General features: G+C 36.9%; 1 protein-coding gene and 1 non-coding gene across 2 annotated transcripts in view; both read right to left on the reverse strand.

Moving 5' to 3' along the window:
* Nucleotides 1-381: 381 nt before the first annotated feature.
* BANK1 (B cell scaffold protein with ankyrin repeats 1) overlaps nucleotides 382-26,437 on the reverse strand; it is a 320,309-nt gene continuing 294,253 nt past the window's right edge. Inside the window, exons 12-16 of the mRNA XM_052642209.1 lie at nucleotides 13,363-13,541; nucleotides 6,584-6,647; nucleotides 2,716-2,745; nucleotides 1,660-1,715; nucleotides 382-441 (exon numbers count right to left, since the gene is read on the reverse strand). Of these exons, the coding sequence (XP_052498169.1) occupies nucleotides 382-441; nucleotides 1,660-1,715; nucleotides 2,716-2,745; nucleotides 6,584-6,647; nucleotides 13,363-13,541 (389 nt within the window). The remainder of the gene's footprint in view (nucleotides 442-1,659; nucleotides 1,716-2,715; nucleotides 2,746-6,583; nucleotides 6,648-13,362; nucleotides 13,542-26,437) is intronic.
* Nucleotides 7,274-7,379, reverse strand: LOC128050140 (U6 spliceosomal RNA). Its single transcript, XR_008199649.1, has one exon. It is a non-coding gene; the product is annotated as a U6 spliceosomal RNA (small nuclear RNA).

Raw genomic sequence — 26,437 nt, forward strand, 5'->3', positions numbered from 1 at the left:
AACTTGCTTCTGCTTTCATAGCATAGATTTATCCTAAGACAGCAGGCAATCCAAATGCAAGCTCGCTTCACCCAGAAAGTGTCTGCAGATTCTTGGGTTTCATTATAATAACCTGAAAATAAGATCACAGGACATGTATTAGCGAATAATGGATCATCAACTAAAATTGATTAGCTAGCATAAAATCACCCCTACACATAAATCTTTCTACGGAACAATCACCTTTAGCTTGAAAAATACATATGTTTATCCTTTCAGGAGAAGACAATGAAATATTTAAGGTATTCCATTTGTTAGACAAATGATCTTTCAAGTTCCTAATAAGCTTGCTTTAGGTTTTCTAAAAAATATGGTTGATATATAGCTGATATTTTACCATCTTTAGTGATCTTTCCTGCAACAGAAACCAAAATCTTTTTCCATCTGGGGTCGAGCAGGAAGCTAAGGAAAAAATACACAGAATTAGCATTTTTCCATTTTAAGGCTGAACAAAGAAACCTGACAAAGTCATAGCAGCCTTTCGCAGTCACGGGAGAACAGCTTTGTAGAGGCAACTGGCAAGATAGTCTCCCATCTTAAAAGGAAAGAATCATTGTCAAGTTCAACCACGTCAATGTCCTTGAGTTCAAATTTTATTTCCTTTTCGAGGGAGAATAAGTGTTGGGAATTTATATTATTTTCCTCTTACCCAAAAGCTTGCTCTTAAAATAGTCCTTCAGATCTTGTAGAAGGAACTTTGCTTGACAAAGATATTTTCATAAAGCTAGATGGTACTTCACAATTCTGCGACAGTCAAATGTGTCTCACGAGTCTATGCACTACAGACCCATTAGGTCTATAGCTCACCGGTGGGCCACAGAATGATCCAGAAATGCAAAGAACTACTTCAAGCAGTTCTTAAGAGTGAATGACTTTTATGTTAATGTATTAACATAACTTGTATGTTATGATATATTGAAGGATGGGAGAACTTAAAGGGTTATCAAAATTTGGTAAACAAAAACTAGTTTATAATGGGCCCTAATTCAGGATTTTAGCAAGAAATCCAGCTGCCACACAACGGGTAATAGTGCAAACTTCCTACATCACATATATGGACAATTGGAATAGAGCAATTTTTTATGAAGAAAAGTGTGTGGTCGGGACATCAAGGATATTGTCTTGAACTGGTCTTGACTTTTCCATTTGCACCTTCTTTCTTTAGGGTTATTTTTAGCTTCTCATTAGCAATTTACTTTCAGTTAACACTACAATGTGAAGCAACACATATTTATATGAACAATATTTTCACATTATATTTTTTCCCAAAACTAGATTTTAAGGATTGTATAAACTGTGGTTCAAATAGACTCATCATATTCCTTTTGCTAAAGAAGATGTGTTTATAACTTCTCTACAATTTATTTGGTCTGTACACGTTTGTGCACATGTTAGCTTCAGTGCCTTTCTCCTTTAAGTTCTTTCTTTGCTTTTTTACAAACAGTTATGTTTTTAAAATTACTGCTCATGTATTTTGCACACAAATGCTTATGTAACCTATTTAGTTCATATCTGTTGGAATGTTTCAAAACATAGTCAGGATAGAAGGCTTTCATGTTCTTTCTCAACAAATAAGTTCTTTGTTTGTATTTTATAAAAATGAAGATAAACACAACCCACCTTACTGCCAAAGGGTATGTTATGTAACATACTTTCACTGTGGGCACTTTCCTTACCTAGAAATACAAACGCTGTTACTAACGCTTTATTCATTCACAAATTTAGTAATTCCTTTATTTAGCATTTAAAAAATATATATGCAAAGAGTAGGATATGGGTAAAGATAAAAAACACTAAAGAGATAAAATGTGCATATTGAAAAGGCATCCTTGGCAATTATGTATTAATTTGTATTAATATGTATTATTAATTTCTCATACCCACATATTGAGGAGTTGATGAGCTCAGAAACTATCCAACACCATGAATAACAACCTCCGTTTGATTTTGCCTTCTTCTCTTCCCCATTTACCAGGATCAGGTAACTGCAAAGCACACTTTTTTATAAGTTTGCTCCTACCACTGCATCGTGGCCCATGCCACTTCCTGCTTCTATCACAAGTTTCTGACTTTCCATCCAGCCACACACCTCTGTTCTCCTGCTTCTGCACTTCCCACGGTCAGTGCTGTGCTTCAGGCTGGAGGCAGAGCTCACAGCTCTTTAGACAACACCCCTACTGGCCTGCAGATCCTCTCTTTCTGCACACATTTCTCTCTTATTACACTAAAGTGAACCCTTCCAACTATTAAGTTTTATTCTAAGTTCACTTCCTCTATCAACGTTTCCCACTTACCAAGTTAGCGCCATTTACATCAGTTATCATCAGTCATTATAGCAATTCCCCATGATAGAATTCTTATCTATATTTTACATATGAGGGAACTGAGGTGTAAAGAGTTTAAGTGACTTGTCAAAGGTCACAGCTAGTTAAGTTTGAAGAGCCAAGTCAGAGTTCAAAGTGCATGCTTCTTTTACCATATCACAATGCCTCTAGCATTGCTATTCTAGAATCACCTCACATTTATTTTGGATATCAAATTGCCTTACATATAAATATAAAATCTCTGTGAGTTTTTACACTGACCAGCCTAATCACATTAGGTTTACATTAATACAAAAGTTGGTTTGTTCTGGGTTTTGTTTTAGTCCTAAATTCTTTAATAAACACCACTTACCATTTGGATGGTGCACAATGGTGAGCTTATCTACAAGACAAAAAAAAAAAAAGAAGCACATTCTACTGAGTTTTGCTCCATGTTTATCTTAGGGTCATTTCTTCTTATCGGTTGACTACTTCTTGTCTTGAGATGACTATGAAGTTTCACAGTCTGATTTTAAAAAATACCTCCGGCCACTAAGTATGTAACTGTCTTTTATTACTTGTATCACTAAGTGTGAAACTATGTCTTTTTTTCCTTCCGATGTTTGTCCCACATTATCACGATTTTAGATATATTTGATGCTTAATAATAGCTTCCTACTCAGCCTTGATATTCTTTTAGCCTGAGCTATTCGAGTATTTTAAAAAATAACCTTATTCAGAAATAATTACATACAGTACAATTCATACACCTTGTATGGCATTCTTTAGCATTTCTTACATTGCAATTTTCCTGTCTATGAATTCTCTGATTTCAATTATCTGAAAATGTCTCAATTTCAACAAATTTTTGAAGGTTATTTTTCCTGGATATACAATTCTAAGTGGTCATTTGTTTTTATTTTAGCACTTTCAAAGATATTATTGCACCGTCTTTAGTCCTCCATGTTTCTGACAAGAAATTAGTGAATATGGAATACATTTATGCTTTTCTCTTGATATATGTCTTTTTCTCTGGCTGCTATCAGGAATTTACCTTGACTTGAAGTAGCTTGACTACCAGCGCTCAAATATAGTTTGGCTTAACAGGCTAACTGGAGTGTTTTTTAAGTTCTTGGAACAGTATGAAGGTAGTTTACGTTGAATTTGGAAAATATCTGACCATTGTTTATTTTAAAATGTTTTGCCCAAACTCACTAGTTTTTCCTCTGGGACTCTGACTACGTGCATGCTAGACTGTGTTATGTCTTATGTGTCTCTGAGGCTCCATTCATTTTTAAGTTTTTTTATCTCCTTTTTCATCATATTGGATAATTTCTACTGATCTGTCTTTAAGTTGATTAACTCTTACTTTTGCTATATTCAATATGCTGATAAGTTCTTCTGATAATTTATCATTTGTTTTATTGTAATTTTAATTTCTATAAATTTCCATCTGGTTCTTCTATATAGTTTCAATTATCCTGTTGAAATTTCATATTTATTCACTCTTTAAAACCATATTTTTCATTAATTTTGTTAAGGTCAACAATAAGACTATCTCAGGTTCAGTTTTTATTGATGCTTTCTTTTTTCTTTTCTGTGAATCACATTTTATTTTTATTTGTACCTCATTAAAAAAAAAACCCTGAATACTGGATTTTAAAGATAATCTGTAGCATATTCTGGATTCTATATTCATATTCTATATTCCTTTGATGAATATAGGTTCTTGTTTTACCAGGCAGTTTGAGTACTGTCATGAACCTGTGGTAGGCTTGGTTTTCTGCTTTTTCTCAGTGTCAACCTATACAAAGCTCAAGATGTTTGCTAAGACTCTTAATAGAACTTCCCTAATGATTCAGCAGTGAAAAAACTCTGCTTGCTATGCAGGAGATGTGGATTTGATTCCTGGGTTGGGAAGATCCCCTAGAGAAGGAAATGGCAGCTCACTCCAGCATTCTTGCCTAAGAAATCCCATGGACTGGCACCTGGCAAGCCCCCGTCCATGGAGGTGGCAAAAGAGTCAGACACGACTTAGCCGCTAAACAACAACAGCAGGACTAAGCCTACGAGTTCCATTTTCCACCGGGCTCTTGCAGGGGTTTGGTTCTAGGCTTCGCTGGGGCAAGTCTAGAGTAGGTCTTACTCTAAGTCATGGTCCTTACTCTTTACATCTCTTGGGTGTCACAGCAGGATGCCAGGCATTTTAACAAAGTGTTAGGAGACCTTTCCTCTCTGGCAGGGCAGAACTCAAAGAAACATCCCCAGTTTGGCTTTTCCTTGGCTTTGCCCAACCTTCAATGTCTCTGTTCTGCCTTCACAGCACTAAAAGCTGCTATCTTACATGCTTTGACTGGCCTTGTCTGCACATGTACAGCTCATCTCTCAGCCAGACTTGTGGAGCCCCTCCCTCCCTCTGAGGCTTCCTCTCTTCGTGGTTGCCTCCTCTTCAGTGACTTACCACACACATTCCAGCAGCTCTGCTGCTAAGTCACTTCAGTCATGTCCGAGTCTGTGCGACCTCATAGGCGGCAGCCCACCAGGCTCCCCCGTCCCTGGGATTCTCCAGGCAAGAACGCTGGAGTGGGTTGCCATTTCCTTCTCCAATGCATGAAAGTGAAAAGTGAAAGTGAAGTCGCTCAGTCGTGTCCGACTCTGTGCGACCCCATGGACTGCAGCCTTCCAGGCTCCTCCGTCCATGGGATTTTCCAGGCAAGGGTACTGGAGTGGGACTCTGGCTGCCCTGAACTCTTATCTTTGCTACCTCAGTTTGACTGCTTTGCACAGACTCTAGTCAGAAAATCATCTTGTGGGTAATGGTGAGCGACATCTCACATATTTTGTTTTTCTCTGGGATTACAGTCTAAGTCTGCCTATCATTTACTCCCTGAAATCAGTTGCTTCATATTTTTTTGCCTATTATTTGTATCCTTACAGTGGGAGGGTTTGTCTGGTACTGCTTATTCCATTTTAGCTGAAAGAAGAACTAGTTGATTCCTAATTAAAACACCAATGATTAAGAGTGTTAACTTTGGATTCCAATAGACATAGACTGTAATCTCTAATCTGTGTGTTTAGAGGTTTCTTAGTTTCTCAGATTCTGTTTCCCTATTATAAATTGGGACTAATGCCTATCTCAAAGGGTTATTAATGGGATGATTTTGTGCATAGTAGATAAGACAATAAATATTAGCTACTACTACTATTTAATGTTCCTTAGTGAAATTATTTATATATTTTATACTTTTATACATTTAAAAAATTTTACTCTTATTCCACATTAGAATGTAGGTTTGTAGAACTCAGTTATTTGTAAATTAGTTTTGTGTTTGGGACCTTAATTATTTTAGAAAGCATATTTAAGTTTTAGAAAACATTTCTAAGAGAGCTTAAAGAATTCTCTATGAAGAAATAGATAACAAGCCAGTAATATAAAAAGAAAATGAATTTTAACATAGCGAATTTCAGCATGAAGTACTATCTAAAAGTTATGCAGTATTATTGAAAATAGAAGAGATGGAGGCTTTCAAACTTTCCTAGTAGTTGTCAGTTTTTAATTATCTGTGCAGGGGTAGGGACTTGGGGATAGGGTGGTCAGAGAATGACAACATAATTTATTTTCAATTTTGGAATGCGTTGTTTATCTTTGGAGAAGATTTACCATCTTAATAATGTTTGTGTTAACATTAAAATGAGTGTTTTTCCCCCCTGGGAGCAACTGCTAATTATTAGCAAGGGGAATCTGTGTTGAGAAGAAGCATGCTAGCTTCAGGGGAAGGCAACATGAGATTTATAATTTAAAATGATCCACATGTGGACAACTGTGAGAATTGACTATATTGAGAATATTCTACCTTATTAAAAAAAAGTGTGACTCTTTAACAATTTAATACCCCGTTATTGAGACTTATACACACACACACAAAACTAAAGCATAATTATCTTATTTGCAACTTATATGGAAATCAAAGGAAAGGAAGTAACTAGCATTTACATTATGGGCCAGAGAAGGTGAAAAGTATTTTATGTGTTAACTTGTACAACCACTTCCAGGTATATGTCTGATTATTCTTGTTTTGCAGACAAGGGCCCTGAGTACCAAAGAGTAAGACAGTCTCCAATTTAAGCAGCTGGGAAGTGACTGGATATAAATTTGAACTCAGGCCTGTTTTATTTCACCATTCTTGCTTTTTCCACTTCATCACTCTATTATTTTTGAAGAGCAGACAAATTTTACTTACTGTAGACATTTTCTTCTTCTGGCCTTTTTCCAACAATGCAATCTCGTAGTTGGCGTAGTTTTTCCTTAATGAGGAGACAACCAGGAAAGAGAAGTCAAGGTTCATGAATTTGTCATGAATTGAGATGGAAACTTAAACTAGTACGACCAGTAAAACCACTACAACTTAGTGCTAATGTGGTACTTAGTGTTCCAGCCACCATTCTTGCTACTTCACATGTATTGTTTTACTTAATCCTCACAACTTCACGAGGTGGATAAAAAACATCATCATCTCCTTTTACCGATATGGAAACTGAGTTATAGAAGATTAAGTAACTTTCCTAAATCACACAGAAGATGTACAGCCAGGGTGGGAACCCAGAGCCCAATTCTTCTGGGAGCTTCTTTCCCAAACGAACACCTGAGGCATCTACACTGGCTATCGGTGCCTCAAAGCAGAAGGCCAACATAACAATGGTTTGTTGCTGCCTGAGCCCATCTCTAGCCTCTGCAGGGTACATGCTTTCCTAGCAGGTCCTTCTAAGAACCAGGGACTCAGGAGCAAACGATACATAACTGGATTTCCATTTTTAACTCATTTGTGATCTTTCTTTGCTTTCCAAATGTTCTATACTGAACATCTATTACCTTTTTAACTGAAAGGTAAAACAAGCTAATGCTCAATATATCTGCTTTTATTTATTTTTTAAAAAATGTGGACTGCTTCATGAATTTGCATATCATCCTGTGCAGGGGCCGTGCTAATCTTCTCTGTATTGTTCTAATTTTAGTGTATGTCCTGCCAAAGGGAGTACCAATAAATGTGCTTTTAGAAGAGAATTTAAGAGTAGCACTTTTCTTAAGGGCTGCCCTGCAAACCTAGAAACAACTTTTCTTAAAATAGAGTTGTATTCATTGCCTTAAAGATCCTCTCCTATGAGTGGAGCAAACATTCTTCTTTAGGAACTCGGTGATTGTGAGCAGGAGAGAGGGGAGCTAAAGGCAAGGTTTTTTTTAGTCATCTCACCTTCAACTCCAGGGATTCTACCTGGGTCTTCATTATTCTAGAAACTCTTCTACTAATAAATCTATGCTTGTGCCATTTTCCCTCTTATTTTCCTGGGATAATACCTCTCTGTTAGTAAGAATATAATTTCACGGCCCCCTCTGATAGAGTCATCTTTGGGATTAAAATGAATATTTTTTGTAAACTACAAGAGTAAGATTGAAAAGTGTATGGTCAGTGTGTATTGGGAAAATAGGGAGAACATTCATTTTTTGATGTTCTGACTTTTGTCCCCAATGGCTCAGTGGGCCAAGAATCTGCCTGCAATTCAGGAGACAGGGGTTCGATCCCTGGATCTGGAAGATCCCCTGGAGGAGGAAATGGCAACCCACTCCAGTATTCTTGCCTGGAGAATTCCACAGACAGAGGAGCCTGGTGGGCTACAGTTCATAGGGTTGCAAAGAGTCAGACATGACTGAGTGACTAAGCAGACACGCAGACATGACTTTTGTTCAGGCCCTTAAGGACTGATTGAAAAAACACAGGGAAAAGTCTTTCTCACATTCATCTTGGCAATGATACTTTGGATATAGCTGAAAAAGCACAGGCAACAAAAGCAAAAATAAAAACTGGGACTGCATCAGACTAAAAAGCATTTGCATAACAAAAGGGACAACCAACAAAATGAAAAGTCACCCTGTGGACTGAGGGAAAATATTTGCAAATCATATATATGATCAGGAGTTGATATTTGAAATATATAAAGAACTCACACAACTTAATGACAAAAATGTCCCAAATAATCTGATTAAAAAATGGTCAGAAGAACTGAACAGACATTTCTCAAAGAAGACATTAAAATGGCCAACAGATAAATGAAAAAGTTCTCAGCATCACTAATCTTCAGGGAAATGCAAATCAAACCCACAACAGGATCTTACCTCAGAACTGTTAGAATGATTATCATCAAAGGACAAGGGGTAACAAATGAGGTTATGGAGAAAAAAGAAGCCTTGTGCAGAGTTGGTGGAAATGTAAATCGGTGCAGCCATTATGGAAATCGGTATGGAACTTCCTCAAAACATTAAAAATAGTACCATCATATGATTCAGCATTCCTACTTCTGGGTATTTATCCAAAGAAATGAAATCATGATCTCAACGAAACAGCTGCACTTCCACATTCATTGCATTAGCCAAGATATGGAAACCACCTAAGTGTCTAGGAATGGATAAAGAACATGTGATATATATGTCTGTATATGTGTGTGTGTATATATATATATATATATATATATATACACGAGGTAATACTATTCACCCATGAGAAAGAAGGAAATCCTACCATTTTTGGCAACATGGATAGACTCTGAGGGCATTATGCCAAGTGAAATAAGTCAGATAGGCAAAGACAAATACTGTGTGATCATACTTATATGTGAACTCTTAAAAAAGCCAATTCATAGAAACAGAATTGAATGGTGGTTATTGGGGACTGAGGAGTGGAAGAAATTCAGAGATGCTGATGTTGGTCAAAGGGTACAAACTCCCAGTTACAAGATGAAAAAGTTCTGGGAATCCAGTGTACAGCAAGATGACTATTTAACAGTACCGTATTACATATATATTATAGATAGCAACTTGAAAGTTGCTAAGAGAGTTAATATTGTATGTTCTTGTCACACAGAAATGTTAATTTTGTGACATGATGGAGGTGTTAGTGAGAGAGTCATTTCCTAGGCAGGTTGATAAGTCTAGGGGTCCCCAAGGAGAGAGGGGTCTGGAATTCTCAAGGAGGAGAAAAGGACAAACTTCTTTTTCCCCTCTACATTCCTTAGGATTATGTATCCTGCCTGAGGACAGTCTCTGGATTAAACCTTCTGGCTAATTCTGTTATCTTAAAATGTAAATTATGGGAGTAGGTCTAGTGAGATCTTTACAACCTCCATACATTCTTTGGATTCATTGGAGAGCATATTACTCCATTGTTAACACTAGCAAGTGGGTACTCTTTCTACCCCCTTCTGATGTCTATGTCAGAAGCTTTCTCTATCTCCTTTATACTTTAATAAAACTTTATTACACAAAAGCTCTGAGTGATCAAGCCTCGTCTCTGGCCCTGGATTGAATTCTTCTCTGGAGGCCAAGAATCCCAGCGTCTTTGCGTGATTCAGCAACAACCTTTCATTAGCTAATGCTATGGTGGTCATCATTTTGCAGCATATAAAATTAATCCACTGTACAATTTACATTTAGACAATGTTCTAAGTCAATTATATCAGGAAGGTTGGGAAGGAAAGGGAAAAGAACTGAATAAATCCTCGTACTCAGTCAGAGTCACAAGCTTTGGGCTTTTATGGAAAGTAGTTTTATGGTTTGTTCTTTCATCTACAGGTTACCTTTTGGTTTTGTTTTGCATAAGTGCTTACTGTATTCATTATTCCATTGTTCCTATGTATTAGATAAGCCCCATCAGTCTTGAAGCAATTGAGTACTGTTGTGTTTAGTCCCTAAGTCATGTCTAACTCTTTGCAACTCCCTGGACTGTAGCACATTAAGCTTCTCTAGCCATGGGATTTCCCAAGCAAGAATACTTTCCTAGTCAAGGAGCAGGTTGACATTTCCTTCTCCAGGGAATCCTTCTGACCCAGGGATTGAACCCAGTTCCCTTGCATTAGCAGGAGGATTCTTTACCACTGAGTCATCCGGTAAACCCCTTAGACCACCTTTAATTCTTTCTAAAATGATACTGAAAATAAATATACAAAAAAGATCTTAATGACTCAGATAACTGTGATGGTATGATCACTTACCTGGAGCCAGGCATCCTGGAATGTGAAGTCAAATGGGCCTTAGAAAGCATCGCTACAAACAAAGCTAGTGGAGGTGATAGAATTCCAGCTGAGCTATTTCAAATCCTAAAAGATGACACTGTTAAAGTGCTACACTCAATATGCCAGCAAATCTGGAAAACTCAGCAGTGGGCACAGGACTGGAAAAGGTCAGTTTTCATTCCAATCCCAAAGAAGGGCAATGCCAAAGAATGTTCAAACTACTGCACAATTACACTCATTTCACATGCTAGTAAGGTCATGCTCAAAATCCTCCAAGCTATGCTTCAACAGTACATGAACCAGGAACTTCCAGATGTACACACTGGACTTAGAAAGGGCAGAGGAACCAGAGATCAAACTGCCAACATCCACTGGATCATAGAAAAATTAAGAGTTCCAGGAAAACATCTACTTCTGCTTTACTGATTAGGCTAAAGCCTTTAACTGTGTGAATCACAAAAAACTGTGGAAAATTCTGAAAGAGATGGGAATACCAGAGCACCATACCTACCTCCTGAGAAATCTGTATGCAGGTCAAGAAGCAACAGTTAAAACCAAACATGGAAAAACAAATTGGTTCAAAACTGGGAAAGGAGTGCATCAAGGCAGTATACTGTCACCCTGTTTATTTAACTTATATGCAGAGCACATCATGTGAAATGCCGGGCTGGATGAAGCCCAAGCTGGAATCAAGATTGCCGGGAGAAATATCAATAACCTCAGATATGCATATGATACCACCCTTATGGCAGAAAGTGAAGAGGAACTAAAGAGCCTCTTGATTAAGGTAAAAGAGGAGAGTGAAAAAGTTGGTTTAAAACTGAACATTCAAAAAACTAAGATCATGGCATCTGGTCCCATCACTTCATGGCATATAGATAGGGAAACAATGGAAACAGTGAAAGCTTTATTTTCTTTGGCTCCAAAATCACTGCAGATGGTGATGGCTGCCATGAAATTAAAAAACACTTGATCCTTGGAAGAAAAGCTGTGACAAACCTAGTTAGTGTATTAATAAGCAGAACATTACTTTGCAGACAAAGGCCTGAATAGTCAAAGCTATGATTTTTCCAGTAGTCATGTTTGGATGTGAGAGCTGGACCTTAAAAAAGGCTGAGCACCAAAGAATTAATGCTTTTGGACTGTGGTGTTGTAGAAGACTCTTGAGAGTCCCTTGGACTGCAAGGAAGTCAAACCAGTCAATCCTAAAGGAAATCAATCCTGAATATTAATTGAAAAGACTGATGCTGAAGCTGAAGCTCCAATACTTTGGCCACCTGATATAAAGAGTCGACTCATTGGAAAAGATGCTGATGCTAGGAAAGACGGAGGAGAAGGGGATGACAGAGGATGAGATGGTTGGATGGCATCACCAACTCAATGGACATGAGTTTGAGCAAGCTCTTGGAGATGGTGAAGGACAGGGAAGCCTGGCATGCTGCAGTCCATGAGGTCGCAAAGAGTTGGACACGACTGAGTGGCTGAACAACAATAACAACTGAATATAAATACACAAATAAAATAGAAACAACCAAGGGTTTGATAAAGCAACTAGTGAAATCACTAACAAGAAGGTATTTAGATTGGATCACTTTAAATTGTAAACTTTATTACAGAAAGGTCTAAGGAGGATAAAGTACAATTGACTTATCTCAACCAAACTTATATAAACTTATTTTCTAGCATTGCCAGGAGAGTGATTTGCAGTTCAGTACTTGGGCACACTTTACCCACTTCAGGATGAGAGGGATGCTTGATGGTGACGGCAACAGTGTGTGTGCTGTAGTTCTGTCACTACAAAACTCCACAATTAGCGTTCTTAACATGTGTTTGCAAAACAACTGCCCCTGCTTCACACTGCAAAACTTGACCAGGTCCAGCCACCAAACTGCAACAAGAGCTATCCTGCGAGACAGGTGACTTCTAACAAGGTGTGTGACCACATATGTGTTGGGGAAGTCCCCTTACCTAAACAATCTCCTGTCTATATGCCATATCACTTGAACCACTATTCTGATTCATTTCTCTGCTGTTTAAAAAATGTCTTCTTAAGCACTATTTTAAAGGAAAAATGATCCCTTAGGAAAGGTAGCATATTAGGCTATTAATAATTATTGATATTTGGGCCTAACGTAGCTAATGAAATGGCTGCCTGAGAACTGGCTGAGGTACGGGGGCTTTATATGAGGAGAAGAAAAAAAGTGGTGAGATATTTTGTGAGTGGTACAGCCTGTTGGGTAGATAGAATACCGTCTTGAATCCCCTCACTGAGGACTGTCACGGGCTGTATATTATATTACATGTATAGTATACAATTTTTTCATTCTCCTCTTGGAACTACCTACTCCAATCCCCCTTCAGGATGTAAATTATTTTTATAGAAGACAAGCTTATCTGAATTTAATACTCTTGGCATAATTTCCCTGTAAATCTTGACTGATCTATATGCAAATCATATCTATTTATATATGTATATATTTATACATATGCAAATTCTGATGCATATATATTTATTTTTCCAAAGGTAACGGGGAATATAAAACATTAAATTTATTCAGGACTATTGTCTGATAAGATTTTAATCATTTTCTTGTTCCCTTTATGTCTGGTCTAAATAATACATTCTTTAGAATTCTAAGCACGTAGTGTAAAGATGCTTCACCTTAATTTCAGCAATGAGATTCATAAAACCTTCACTTTACTAAGGACAGCCTTATATGTTGATTAGATATTAGCTATGATACACTCAGTCTTAGCAATGAGTTCATCAGTTGTTTGTAAACATGAAACCTGGGTATTGCTAAACTTTTAATCGGTAATTTAAAGCCTCTTTTTCTGGTTAGTTAAAAATGAAAGAAAGAACAATTACCTGTATTTTTTGTTAAGACTAAATATTTACAAAAAGGCTAGGACTCTGCAAGGGAAGGAACGTTCCACAGTAGAATGGGATCTGTATTACCTGCTGAATTATCTCCAGGCCAGTCTTTCCCATCTGCCAGTGTTTAAACTTCTCCAGGGCTTCATCCATAGAGAGTTTCCCATTCTTGACTTTCTCTTGCAGCAGGATGAGTTCCTCCTGTCCCGCAGTGAGGCAGTTCCTTACGGTGGAGAAGGTCTGACTCTCCATCCGACCTCTGTCTACGATATGAGAGAAGGGTGTTTTCATGAGAAGTGTTTTAATGGCAACTAGGGGGGAAAAAAAAACACTTAAAAAAATGAAGCAGTTTGAGTTTCTCGTTCCAGCTAGTCTATAGGCAGTTACAGAACAAACCAGAACAAATTTTTTAATGCACTTTTAAAAACTGTCATGCCTCAGACCTAGAGTTACAGGTGAAAAGAAGGTGTCTCATCACTGAAAACATAAAGGGATGAGGAGAGAAAGAGCAACAACCAAAGTTTTGCTCTGCACTAGTTGTGGGCAGTGCCAGTTTCATGGTCCTTTGGGGGAATTACTTTAAATTATGCTTCCCTGGTAGCTCAGCGGGTAAAGAATCTGTCCTCAGTGTAGGAGACCCTGGTTTGATTCAGGGTCAGGAAGATCCCCTGGAGAAGGGAATGGCAACCCACTTCAGTATTCTTGCCTGGAGAATTCCATGAGCAGAGGGTCCTGGTGGGCTACAGTCCATGGGGTCACAAAGAGCTGGACACAACTGGGTGACTAAGCACAGCACAGCACACAGCACACATGTGCACAAAATACTTAGCATTGGGCTTGCCGCATAGAAAGCTAAGTAAAAGGTCATATTATTATTACTAATAAATATTTGTGGAATAAACATAATCTCTCTAGTTTTGAGAAAAGAGATTTCAACCAACATCCTAATGTCGCAAGAGGTTTAGGATCATTTGAAAATTTATTCCTGAAAGATTTTAAATAAATAGTTACTGGTTGTTTTGTAGTGGTGAACTGCTTCCTTTTCAAAAGAGTTTATTTTGAAGCATGCCATCTATTAGTTAAAGGAAATCAAACCTGATATTCATTGGAAGGATTGGTGCTGAGGCTGAAGTTCTAATACTATGAAGAGCCGAATCATTGGAAAAGCTCCTGATGCTGGGAAAGATTGAGGGCAGGAGAAGGGGACGACAGAGGATGAGATGGTTGGATGGCATCACTGACTCAATGGACATGAGCAAACTCCAGGAAATAGTGGAGGACAGGGGAGCTGTCCAGCAGGTTGTAAATAGTCAGACAAGGCTAAGCGACTGAACCTAACGACAATAACAACAACAAATGTATTAGTTGTCTGGCACAATGAGAACAGTAGGTGGTCTGATGTTTCACTGCTGCTGCTGCTGCTAAGTCACATCAGTCATGTCCGACTCTGTGCGACCTCATAGACGGCAGCCCACTAGGTTTACCCTGTCCCTGGGATTGTCCAGGCAAGAACACTGGAGTGGGTTGCCATTTCCTTCTCCAATGCATGAAAGTGAAAAGTGAAAGTGAAGTCGCTCAGTCGTGTCTGACTCTTAGCGACCCCATGGACTGCAGCCTACCAGGCTCCTCCGTCCGTGGATTTTCCAGGCAAGAGTACTGGAGTGGGATGCCATTGCCTTCTCTGCTGATGTTTCACATGTGGCTACAAATACCACAGAGGACACTGGCCTGAGGCACACTGAGAGCAAACTGCAGACCACAGGTGAAGTCAGCATTCTATTTATTCCACACAGTGCTTCAAGCCATAAATGAAGCGCATGCTTGTAGGGACTCTCTACTCTCCTGATCTCTGTTACTCCCTCTAAGTCCTTGGATGACATCACCCCTGTATTCCCTGCCTGGCTGCAGAACTCATTTGAGTTTTGTACTTTCTCATTTACATATTTCTATTATGTCCATACTTACTGCATAAGACAAGGCAGCACACATCTTATGTGCTATAAAATCCAAATATGCCCAGAGTCTAGAAGGAGAGAAGAGATAGTCCCACCAAGCTGCAGGCAGGTTGGAGGTGAGTAAGTTAGGTATATCCCTGGAGAAACTGCTCATTACTGGGGACTCGTTTTCAAGAAAGAATTAGATCACTACACTATAAATAAAATAAATTATGAACTATTGATAGTAAAATAGATATTCTCTGAGATTATCACTCTAAGGAAGTAACAGTAATTCTGCTGAAACTGATTAGGGCTGGTGAGAATAACTTCCTGCTGCTGATTAAGGACTGGAACCTGTAACTTGGGGCTCTCTCTGTGTACACAGCTCTCCCCTGCTAATGTACCTTGGTCTTACATAAAAGAGAGTGGCAAATAAACAAAAAATAAAGTAAGAAGTAGATCGTTTAGATTGTACCCAGACCAGATTGATGAATATTTGGGAAACAGTGTGTGGGGGGGCATCATTTCAAATTCTATAGTATTAAAGATTCATTGATAGGATGGGTTAGTTTAGAAATGAGAGGTTCAAGTTCTTGGTAGCAGTTTTAAGTATTTGATGGGAACTTGAGCTGTGAGGCAGTCTTGGAATGGCCTCTCATGTCTCTGTCAGTTTTGAGACTCCAGCAGTGACTCTCAGGAAGGGGGCACAGAGAGGGTTCCTTTCTGTAAAGATTCACAAGCACATAAAACTGCTCCATGGCCAATCATTCTGATTCCCGTGGGAGTTTCCTTGGCTTATCTTTTGTCTTCAGAAGTCATATTTCCCCAGGACTAACAAGATGCCAACAGATTCCATACTGTAAAGTTTTTCCTTCAGGGATGGTGGAGCGTGCAATCTCAGGGAACTGGAGAAGCAAAAGTCAGCTAGCAGCCAAAAGCACACATAAGAATTGAGCTCTTGCTTCTTATACCACTTGCTTTTTATAGGCCTCCACGCTCCAATTCAATTCGTGAGTACCCTCTGCAGCAGAATTCTATGTGTCGTTCCTGCCAGAGTGCGGAGGTTTAGCTTCGTCATTTAACAGTTATGCCATTTAACTAGCACCTCACTTCTGTCATCCCTTTGCCTAAGTGTGAATCCATTTTTATCTCAAAAACCCGTGCAGCTGGATTTTCTGCTTTTATAGAAGTTATCTCAAGCCATGTCTTCCCAGAAAATGGTCCCAGCTTCAGTTTCGCTATACGCGCAGGTTTAACTGAATTCAAAAATATTGAATTCTTTTATTAACATTCATTTCAATTTTCTCTTCATATTTCAAATGTTAGCTACTAAAATATAAGCAAGATGACTTTTTCTTGAGGAGGCAGGATTCAGTTTTGCATGGTGGTGCAGACAGAACAAAAGAACACAATTTAGGAGAGACAAAATTCTAGACAGATTGAGTCCTGAAAATGAGCTGTACAACTAGACTAATTTTACCAACATCCGCTTCTTCCTCTTTCTTTTTCACATTAAAAATATTAAAAACAATTGTCATGATAAATTAGGTATGACAAAGTTGCAGAGAAAAATGATTAGGCATTTTACCACCTTTCTTCCAATGGGCAAACTAATCACACCAAAACATGCAACCTATAATTTTTGATAGATTGTTTTATTGCATTTAGTTCATTATTTTATGGGGGATGTAAAGGTTTTTCCTTCCTCCTCGAATTTATATTTATTATTAGTTTATTTTTAGGAGTTAGTATGAAATGATAACATAATAGTATGAGTGTAACATAATCTTCATTGAAAAGCATTTGTCAGACTATTTGTACATATAGACAGACTCCTGTTCTCTCATTGTAAAAGCTTCAAGACAAACTACAGTTTCTAAAGTTTTGTTCCTTTCAGATCAATTTTTCTTTATAAGATTTTCCTTCTGATCAAGTTTTGGTCAAATAAACATCAAGCAATTCATCTGGTGGACATATGAACCTAGAGATTGGGTAAGAAAGCAAATTAAGCTTTTCATAAAAATTCTTTCTATTTCCAAGGGACTGGCTAGAAGAACATTTTTCCCTGAAAAATTGAAAGCAAACAACTTGACTGGTCAATGCCAAAGAATTTAAAATATGAAGTATTTACTTAATAAGTATTAGGTAGTCATTAAAATAATATCAATACTTTAAAAGACCACGTGCAACAAAGAGTGTGCTTATTATACAAGGACAAGTACAAAAGCAGGATGCAAAATTGCATATATGGTAAAGTGTTAACCATATCAATATTGTACATATGTCAGTGAAAAAAAAGCACAAAAACTTTTAGTAATTTTATAATCTAAACCATTCTTTCACAGTTAGGGGATTCTTATGCCAAGGTAACACTAGATACTATAGCTTTGCATTGCATAAGTAGTAGACCTTAACACACATGGGAAATGGTGATGCCTAAATCTCCTTTTTTCCCCTAAATGGTAACCTCATTTCAGCTCTTATTTATTTATCAGCTTTATAAATTTAAATGCATTATTCCAAACTGTTGTGTCTCTCTGCATAGGAAAAAAGTCCTTTCAAAATGACTGGTATTTCCTTAAATTTATAAATTATTTTAGGAACGATTTAGTCTGTTTAATCTATACATGTGAGAAAATGGTATCCTGGCCCTATTTAGCAGGAACTTTTTGTTTTCAGTGTATAGTGAATACTTTTTTTTTTCTTTTATGATGTCTGCAAACTAATATTGTTGCTATCGTTCAGTTGCTACGTTGTGTCTAACTCTTCATGACCCCATGGACTGCAGCAGGCCAGGCTCTCTGTCCTTCACTATCTCACAGAGTTTACTCAAACTCATGTCCATTGAGTCAGTGATGATGGGATGATTCATAAAATATGAAAATTCTGTTTTACTTGAGTTTGAAATAACTCAGTGGCAAAACTTGGTAATCTTTTGAGTTAAAATTTATAAAACATTCCTTAGCTATTTGTTGTGTAGTATTTAAAAAATTCTATTCATCACTTGACATAATTTTTTTATTGAGTTGACTTTGTTGTAGTAATATACTCTATTATTTAGGGTAATTTTAGGGTCACAGTCAAATTGAGTAGAAGGATCAGAGATCGACACACATCTCCAGTCCCACGTATGTATAGCCTCTGCCATTATCAAAATCACCCACCAGAGTGGGATATTTGTTGCCATTGATAAATCTGTACTGACACATCATTATCATCTGACATAATTCTGTTAATTAGCCTTTCTCGTTGAAAAGTCATATATTTTTAGACACAAGAAAATAAACATTTCCTCTGATTCTTTATATTGACATTTTCTCATGACTGGTTTTCTTATTGGTGTGTTCTCTTGGCTAGATTTGCCAGAGGATTTGCTAATTTACCCCTTTAAAAATAAACTTTTAGATTTAGTCAACATTTCATATCGGTGAATTCTTCAAGTTCTATTAATTTTCAACTTTTACTAGATTTATTTCATTGGTTTTATTACAGTTTTTTTCTTAGTGTTTACTTCCTTTGCTTTCCTTTAATTGTTACTAACTAAAGATTATGGCTATAATGTTGCCTTTGCTTAACATATTGAGATCAGAAAGTGGGTTGAATAGGTCACATTTTTAATGAATTTTAAAAAACTCATACAGCATATTGTCAATTAAAGAGCCTGAAAAGCATATATTCTATTAAGCACAAACTGACATTATCTTAATTTTTTCTATTCTATTTTTTTTTTTTTTTTTGCATTTTTACTATTTTATCAAAGATTCAAAGTATTTCTAACATGTCACTACTATTGTGGGTTTTGTCAGGTTGTTTTATTCTACCACATTTTATTTAAATATTATAATGTTTTAATATTTGCCTCATTAAAGAATGCTTTTATTTGGATGACAAGCCTTTATTTGGATTTCAGCATTTAAATAAATGAAGTCATATTCTTTGTCTAATACTTTTGCCTTGAATTATATTTTTTCTAAAATTAAGATTGAAAATAATTCCTTTGTTTCTGTTTCTGTAAGCAATCATTACTGACCATAAATTTTCAACTTTTGTTTTCTTTAGTATATTTATGCAGTATATATTTTAAAAGCAAGATGTAGTTTGATTTTTCTTTTATCCAAATTTGAACCAACATCTGTTATAAAAGAAAATATATAGAATGGTATTTAGAACCAAACAAGCAGAGGTACAAATTTCAGCTCTGTCTTACCCCACCCTGTAAACTTCAGTTTGTCTAATACCTTTACTTACAGGGTTGTTACAAAGGTTAATAATTATTTACACTTAATTCCATGTTTTATTGAATTCATTATTCACCACGAATTCTTTAACTCTATAACTTCTGTTCGAGCTTTTAATTTTACTGTCATTCCTTTATTTAGAAGATATTTTGGGGAATATTTTGATGATGACATAGAAATGCTATCTTTTAAAAAAATCTTGGATATCCAAAAAATATATTTATTTTCTTCTTACATGAACAAACTAAACAACTAACAATCTAATTGGCAAGCTAACAAACTAGCAAACTAAATATAAACTTCTTAGGTTGTGATCTTTTCCCAATAAATCATGTAGTTCATTATGTCAAATTCTTGTTACACCATTTTCTAAGTTTTAAAACTGACTTTTATTTTTAAAACAGAAAATCTAAGTTAAGATATTTCGCCATTATTTTGGGATTGTTTCTTCATCTGTACAGTCAAACCTATGGTTTTCCCAGTGACAGCTGGACCACAAAGAAGGCTGAGTACCTGACTGCTGAAGAATTGATGCTTCTTAATTGTGGTGTTGGAGAAGACTCTAGAGAGTCCTTTGGACTTCAAGGAGATCAAACCAGTCAATTCTAAAGGAAATCAACCCCGAGTATTCACTGGAAGGACTGATGATGAAGCTAAAATACTTTGGCCGCCTGATGGGAAGAGCCAACTCATTGGAAAAGACCCTGATTCTGGACAGGAGGAGAAGACAGCGGTAGACGATGAGATGGGTGGATGGCATCACTGACTCAATGGACATGAGCAAATTCTGAGAAATAGTGAAGGACAGGAAAGCTTGGTGTGCTGTAGTTCATGGGATTGTAAAGAGTCGGACACGTCTTAGTGACTCAACAACCATCTAGCACTGATCCTGAAAGCTGAATAGTTTAGCTTAATTTAATAAATGAAAATTCAAAATAACTCACACTTCTTTTCAGTTATCTTCTAAAAAGTTAAAATATTTGTAAAATGTTTCAGACTTAGACAATTACCAGTCATTAGTTGAGGTGTAAGGGGCATGCATGAATATTTCACATTATTTTTCTTCTGATAGCTTGATGGTTCTTGGGAAGATACAACCTCACTCATTAAATAAATCATTTATCAAAGTATAATTAATCTGAGTCTTCATGATGAAATTCTTCCTTTCCTTTGACATGGATTTTGAAGTTATTATATTATTTATATACCCTCTTCTTCAATCTTCTTAAAAGAGAACACATCTATCAAATCTTGTTCAACAAGAGACTTGGTGGTTGTTTATCCTTTGTTTCCATTCCTTGTGTTCATATCAAATTTTGTTTTCTGCTTCAGGACTACACAGGACTTTGGCAGGTGCAATTCACAACTCAAAATTCCAGGCCTTAGTGGTTTTGTCTAGTGTAACTTTGTTACTTATGGGGGGAGCGTGATTCTTTGGCAATATGTTCTGATAGGTCTACAAGCAACTGACTTCCTGAACAAACAGTAGTTCTTGCCCATCCCATCTTTCCATCACACAGCTTTCTTTATTGTAGGATCTCAGGCTGCTTTCTACTTAAGAGAACTACTTTCTCTGTATGTGTATGGAAAGACCAGAGCTAGAGTGGGGAGAACTTTCAAAAACTAGCACTTGTGATACTGGGAAAGATTGAAGGCAAAAGGGAAAGGGGGTGACAGAGGATGAGATGGTTAGATAGTATCACTGACTCAGTGGACATGAGTTTAAGCAAATTTCAGATCGTGAAGGACAGGTGAACCTGACGTGCTGCAGTCCATGGGCTGCACATAGACTCACAAAGAAACATAACGTAGTGACTGAACAACAGCAACAAATAGAGTGATAACTGGGGGTCAGAAGGTGAACTACTGATTTTATTTGTTTCAATCTCCTTTGTTCAACCTTAAAATTAATTGGATTAGTATCATTTTTTTTTATTATTAGCATTTTTTTTCACTATTAGTTTTTTTAAAGTCTTTGTTTTTATTGTTATTAAGAATTGCATCATTTTGACGCCTTTCCTTCAGAAGCATTTCTGGAAGGCCACTGTGGGCTGTTGACACATCACCATTTTAGATAAGACCTCAGCTATTACACAAGTTTTTCCAGGTATGACTTTAACCAAAAAAAAAACTTCCATAAACAACATAACAAATAGAAATGTACGTTATACTGAAAAAGAGAATTGAAGCCATTATTCTTCTGCGGAGTACACATAACCATATTTTGATAATTTCCCCTTTTCTTTTTAATATATCAAGTATTGACAAAAGCAGCCTGATGAAAATAGCTCAGGGACCAGTATTCTCTTTTTCCCACATACGGGTAATACCATCTGCATTTCCCCAGGTCTCCTACTTACAGAAAATTCTATTATTTAACATTCATCGAACTGCTATAGCACTGGGAACTTAGAAAGCTCATAAAGATGGATTCCCTGACTATATCTTTCCCAAGAGCATGCACACTCCATGAAAAGACCAGCCAATAATGATTTTTCAGTCTGCATTGAAGAATCAGTGGGTAGAGATTATATTACAAGTTGCAAACTCCAAAGCTTACGGGTGCCAGATAGAGTTATTGAGCAGAGAAGATTTAGTGCCTGCTTGTTAAACACATCTGAATAGTCTTCATTATCAATATTTTTCCTTTTAGGTTTTTGTTGATAGCATGATTCTCATGATACATCTTATTTTCCCAGTTCTGACAGAATTATGAGTTTAGAGAAATGTATCTCAGGTATAAGAAAACAATATGGAAAGCATGATGACAAATGATAATATCAAAAGTCATCTGTGGCATACCTCAAGAAACAAGAAAAAAGTCAAATAAATAACCTAACTTTACACCTAAAGCAACTTGAAAAGGAAGAAATGGAGAACCCCAGGGTTGGTAGAGGAAAGAAATCTTAAAAATTAGGGCAGAAATAAATGCAAAAGAAACAAAAGTGACCATAGCAAAAATCAACAAAGCCAAAAGCTGGTTCTTTGAAAGGATAAATAAAAATGACAAACCATTAGCCAGACTCATCAAGAAACAAAGGGAGGAAAATCAAATCAATAAAATTAGAAATGAAAATGGAGAGAGCACAACAGACAACACAGAAATACAAAAGATCATAAGAGACTACTATCAGCAGTTATATGCCAATATAATAGACAATGTGGAAGAAATGGACAAATTCTTAGAAAAGTACAATATTCCAAAACTGAACCAGGAAGAAATAGAAAATCTTAACAGACCCATCACAAGCACAGAAATTGAAACTGTAATCAGAAATCTTCCAGCAAACAAAAGCCCAGGTCCAGACGGCTTCACAGCTGAATTCTACCAAAAATTTAGAGAAGAGCCAATGCCGATCCTACTCAAACTCTTCCAGAAAATTGCAGAGAAAGGTAAACTTCCAAACTCATTCTATGAGGCCACCATCACCCTAATACCAAAACCTGACAAAGATGCCACAAATAAAGAAAACTACAGGCCAATATCACTGATGAACATAGATGCAAAAATCCTTAACAAAATTCTAGCAATCAGAATCCAACAACACATTAAAAAGATCATATACCATGACCAAGTGGGCTTTATCCCAGGGATGCAAGGATTCTTCAATATCCGCAAATCAATCAATGTAATTCACCACATTAACAAATTGAAAAATAAAAGCCATCTGATTATCTCAATAGATGCAGAGAAAGCCTTTGACAAAATTCAACATTCATTTATGATAAAAACTCTCCAGAAAGCAGGAATAGAAGGAGCATACCTCAACATAATAAAAGCTATATATGACAAACCCACAGCAAACATTATCCTCAATGGTGAAAAATTGAAAGTATTTCCCCTAAAGTCAGGAACAAGACAAGGGTGCCCACTTTCATCACTACTATTCAACATCATTCTGGAAGTTTTGGCCACAGCAATCAGAGCAGAAAAAGAAATAAAAGGAATCCAAATTGGAAAAGAAGAAGTAAAACTCTCACTGTTTGCAGATGACATGATCCTCTACATAGAAAACCCTAAAGACTCCACCAGAAAATTACTAGAGCTAATCAATGAATATAGTAAAGTTGCAGGATATAAAATCAACACACAGAAATCCTTTGCATTCCTATACATTAATAATGAGAAAGTAGAAAAAGAAATTAAGGAAACAATTCCATTCATCATTGCAACGAAAAGAATAAAATACTTAGGAATATATCTACCTAAAGAAACTAAAGACCTATATATAGAAAACTATAAAATGCTGGTGAAAGAAATCAAAGAGGACACTAATAGATGGAGAAATATACCATGTTCATGGATTGGAAGAATCAATATAGTGAAAATGAGTATACTAGCGAAAGCAATCTACAGAGTCAATGCAATCCCTATCAGGCTACCAGCGGTATTTTTCACAGAGCTAGAACAAATAATTTCACAATTTGTATGTAAATACAAAAAACCTCAAATAGCCAAAGCAATCTTGAGAAAGAAGAATGGAACTGGAATCAACCTGCCTGACTTCAGGCTCTACTACAAAGCCACAGTCATCAAGACAGTATGGTACTGGTGCAAAGACAGAAATATAGATCAATGGAACAAAATAGAAAGCCCAGAGATAAATCCACACACCTATGGACACCTTATCTTTGACAAAGGAGGCAAGAATATACAATGGAGAAAAGACAGTCTCTTTAACAAATGGTGCTGGGAAAACTGGTCAACCACTTGTAAAAGAATGAAACTAGAACACTTTCTAACACCATACACAAAAATAAACTCAAAATGGATTAAAGATCTAAATGTAAGACCAGAAACTATAAAACTCCTAGAGGAGAACATAGGCAAAACACTCTCTGACATAAATCACAGCAGGATCCTCTATGACCCACCTCCCAGAATACTGGAAACAAAAGCAAAAATAAACAAATGGGACCTAATTAAAATTAAAAGCTTTTGCACAACAAAGGAAACTATGAGCAAGGTGAAAAGACAGCTTTCTGAGTGGGAGAAAATAATAGCAAATGAAGCAACTGACAAACAACTAATCTCAAAAATATACAAGCAACTTATGCAGCTCAAATCCAGAAAAATAAATGACCCAATCAAAAAATGGGCCAAAGACATTTCTCCAAAGAAGACATACAGATGGCTAACAAACACATGAAAAGATGCTCAACATCACACATTATCAGAGAAATGCAAATCAAGATCACAATGAGGTACCATTTCACACCAGTCAGAATGGCTGCAATTCAAAAGTCTACAAGCAATAAATGTTGGAGACGGTGTGGAGAAAAGGGAACCCTCTTACACTGTTGGTGGGAATGCAAACTAGTACAACCACTATGGAGAACAGTGTGGAGATTCCTTAAAAAACTGGAAATAGAGCTGTCTTATGACCCAGCAATCCCACTGCTGGGGATACACAGCAAGGAAACTAGAATTGAAAGAGACACGTGTACCCCAATGTTCATCGCAGCACTGTTTATAATAGCCAGGGCATGGAAGCAACCTAGATGTCCATTAGCAGATGAATGGATAAGAAAGCTGTGATACATATACACAGCCATCAAAAAGAATACATTTGAATCAGTTCTAATGAGGTGGATAAAACTAGAGTCAATTATACAGAGTGAAGTAAGCCAGAAAGAAAAACACCAATACAGTATACTAACACATATATACGGAATTTAGAAAGATGGTAATGATAACCCTGTATGTGAGACAGCAAAAGAGATGCAGATGTACAGAACAGACTTTTTGACTCTGTGGGAGAGGGAGAGGGTGGGATGATTTGGGAGAATGGCACTGAAACATGTATACTATCATATAAGAAATTAATCGCCAGTCTAGGTTCGATGCAGGATACAGGATGCTTGGGGCTGGTGCACTGGGATAACCCAGAGGGATGGTATGGGGAGGGAGGTGGGAGGGGGGTTCAGGATTGGGAACTTATGTACACCCGTGGCGAATTCATGTTGATGTATGGCAAAATCAGTACAGTATTGTAAAGTTAAAAAATGAAAATTAAATTAAAAAAAAAGTCATCTGTGCCAATGATATAGTAATACAATAGGGAGTGGTTGGAGATTTGAATTTTTACATGAGACAGATTAAAACATGGTTTAAACATGACAAAAATTGAAAGGTTTAATCATGACAAAAAGTTGAAATTACATTGTGCACATTATTTCTTAAATATAATACATTTAGAGGCCAGGTTTGACCACAGTATAGACTGAGAAACAGTTCCTTTTGGTTAGATTTTGTGTTTTTTTGTGTTGGTTCGAAGTGATTATTATTATAGCACATGGCTGTTCTCATGGTTTCCACTTGTTGTCCATGTCTAAGGTAGGACATAGGCAATCAAATTCTAGAAGCCCTACAAAAAATTCGTATGCTCACCTATGACTGAGAGTTACTTGGATAGGCAGCTGGTTAGGGTGGATATGATCCTCCTCCCTCCTACCTACTACCCCCATCCCTCAAAAATATGGTTTGCCTTCCAAGCATGACAGCAACAACACACGCTTGATGAGGTTATTATTATTTCACAGTGTGACTGGACATATCTGTGGCCATGCCCAGAGGGGCAGTTAAGGATGCTAAGAATGCTAAACCTCATCAATTGCCATGCATCATCTTTGAGGTCTGACTATGCTAATAAAATGGGATGATTCTGGTGAAGATAGAAAAAGGCCCCTTGGTATAGCCCATGAAAAAAGATACAATTGGGAAAAAAGTTGTAACAGGTCTGGGAGACATGAACAATCTTTACCCCAGACTCTTATATTATTTTGTGAGGCAGGAAAAATAAACCAGATATTTCCATGTCCCTGAAGCTCTTGTATTCCTCCAGCACCCTCTGACTTGATCATGATCACCTGCTAGTCTTCTAATCACTAATTATGTTTTATAGAAACTTCACTATTTGGCAAGTGTCTAATGAATGCAAGCATTCTTGTCAATTGGAAGGAAGCTTCCCATATTATAGATTT

Source organism: Budorcas taxicolor, chromosome 6 (genome assembly GCF_023091745.1).
Source record: "Budorcas taxicolor isolate Tak-1 chromosome 6, Takin1.1, whole genome shotgun sequence".
Lineage (NCBI taxonomy): Eukaryota > Metazoa > Chordata > Mammalia > Artiodactyla > Bovidae > Budorcas > Budorcas taxicolor.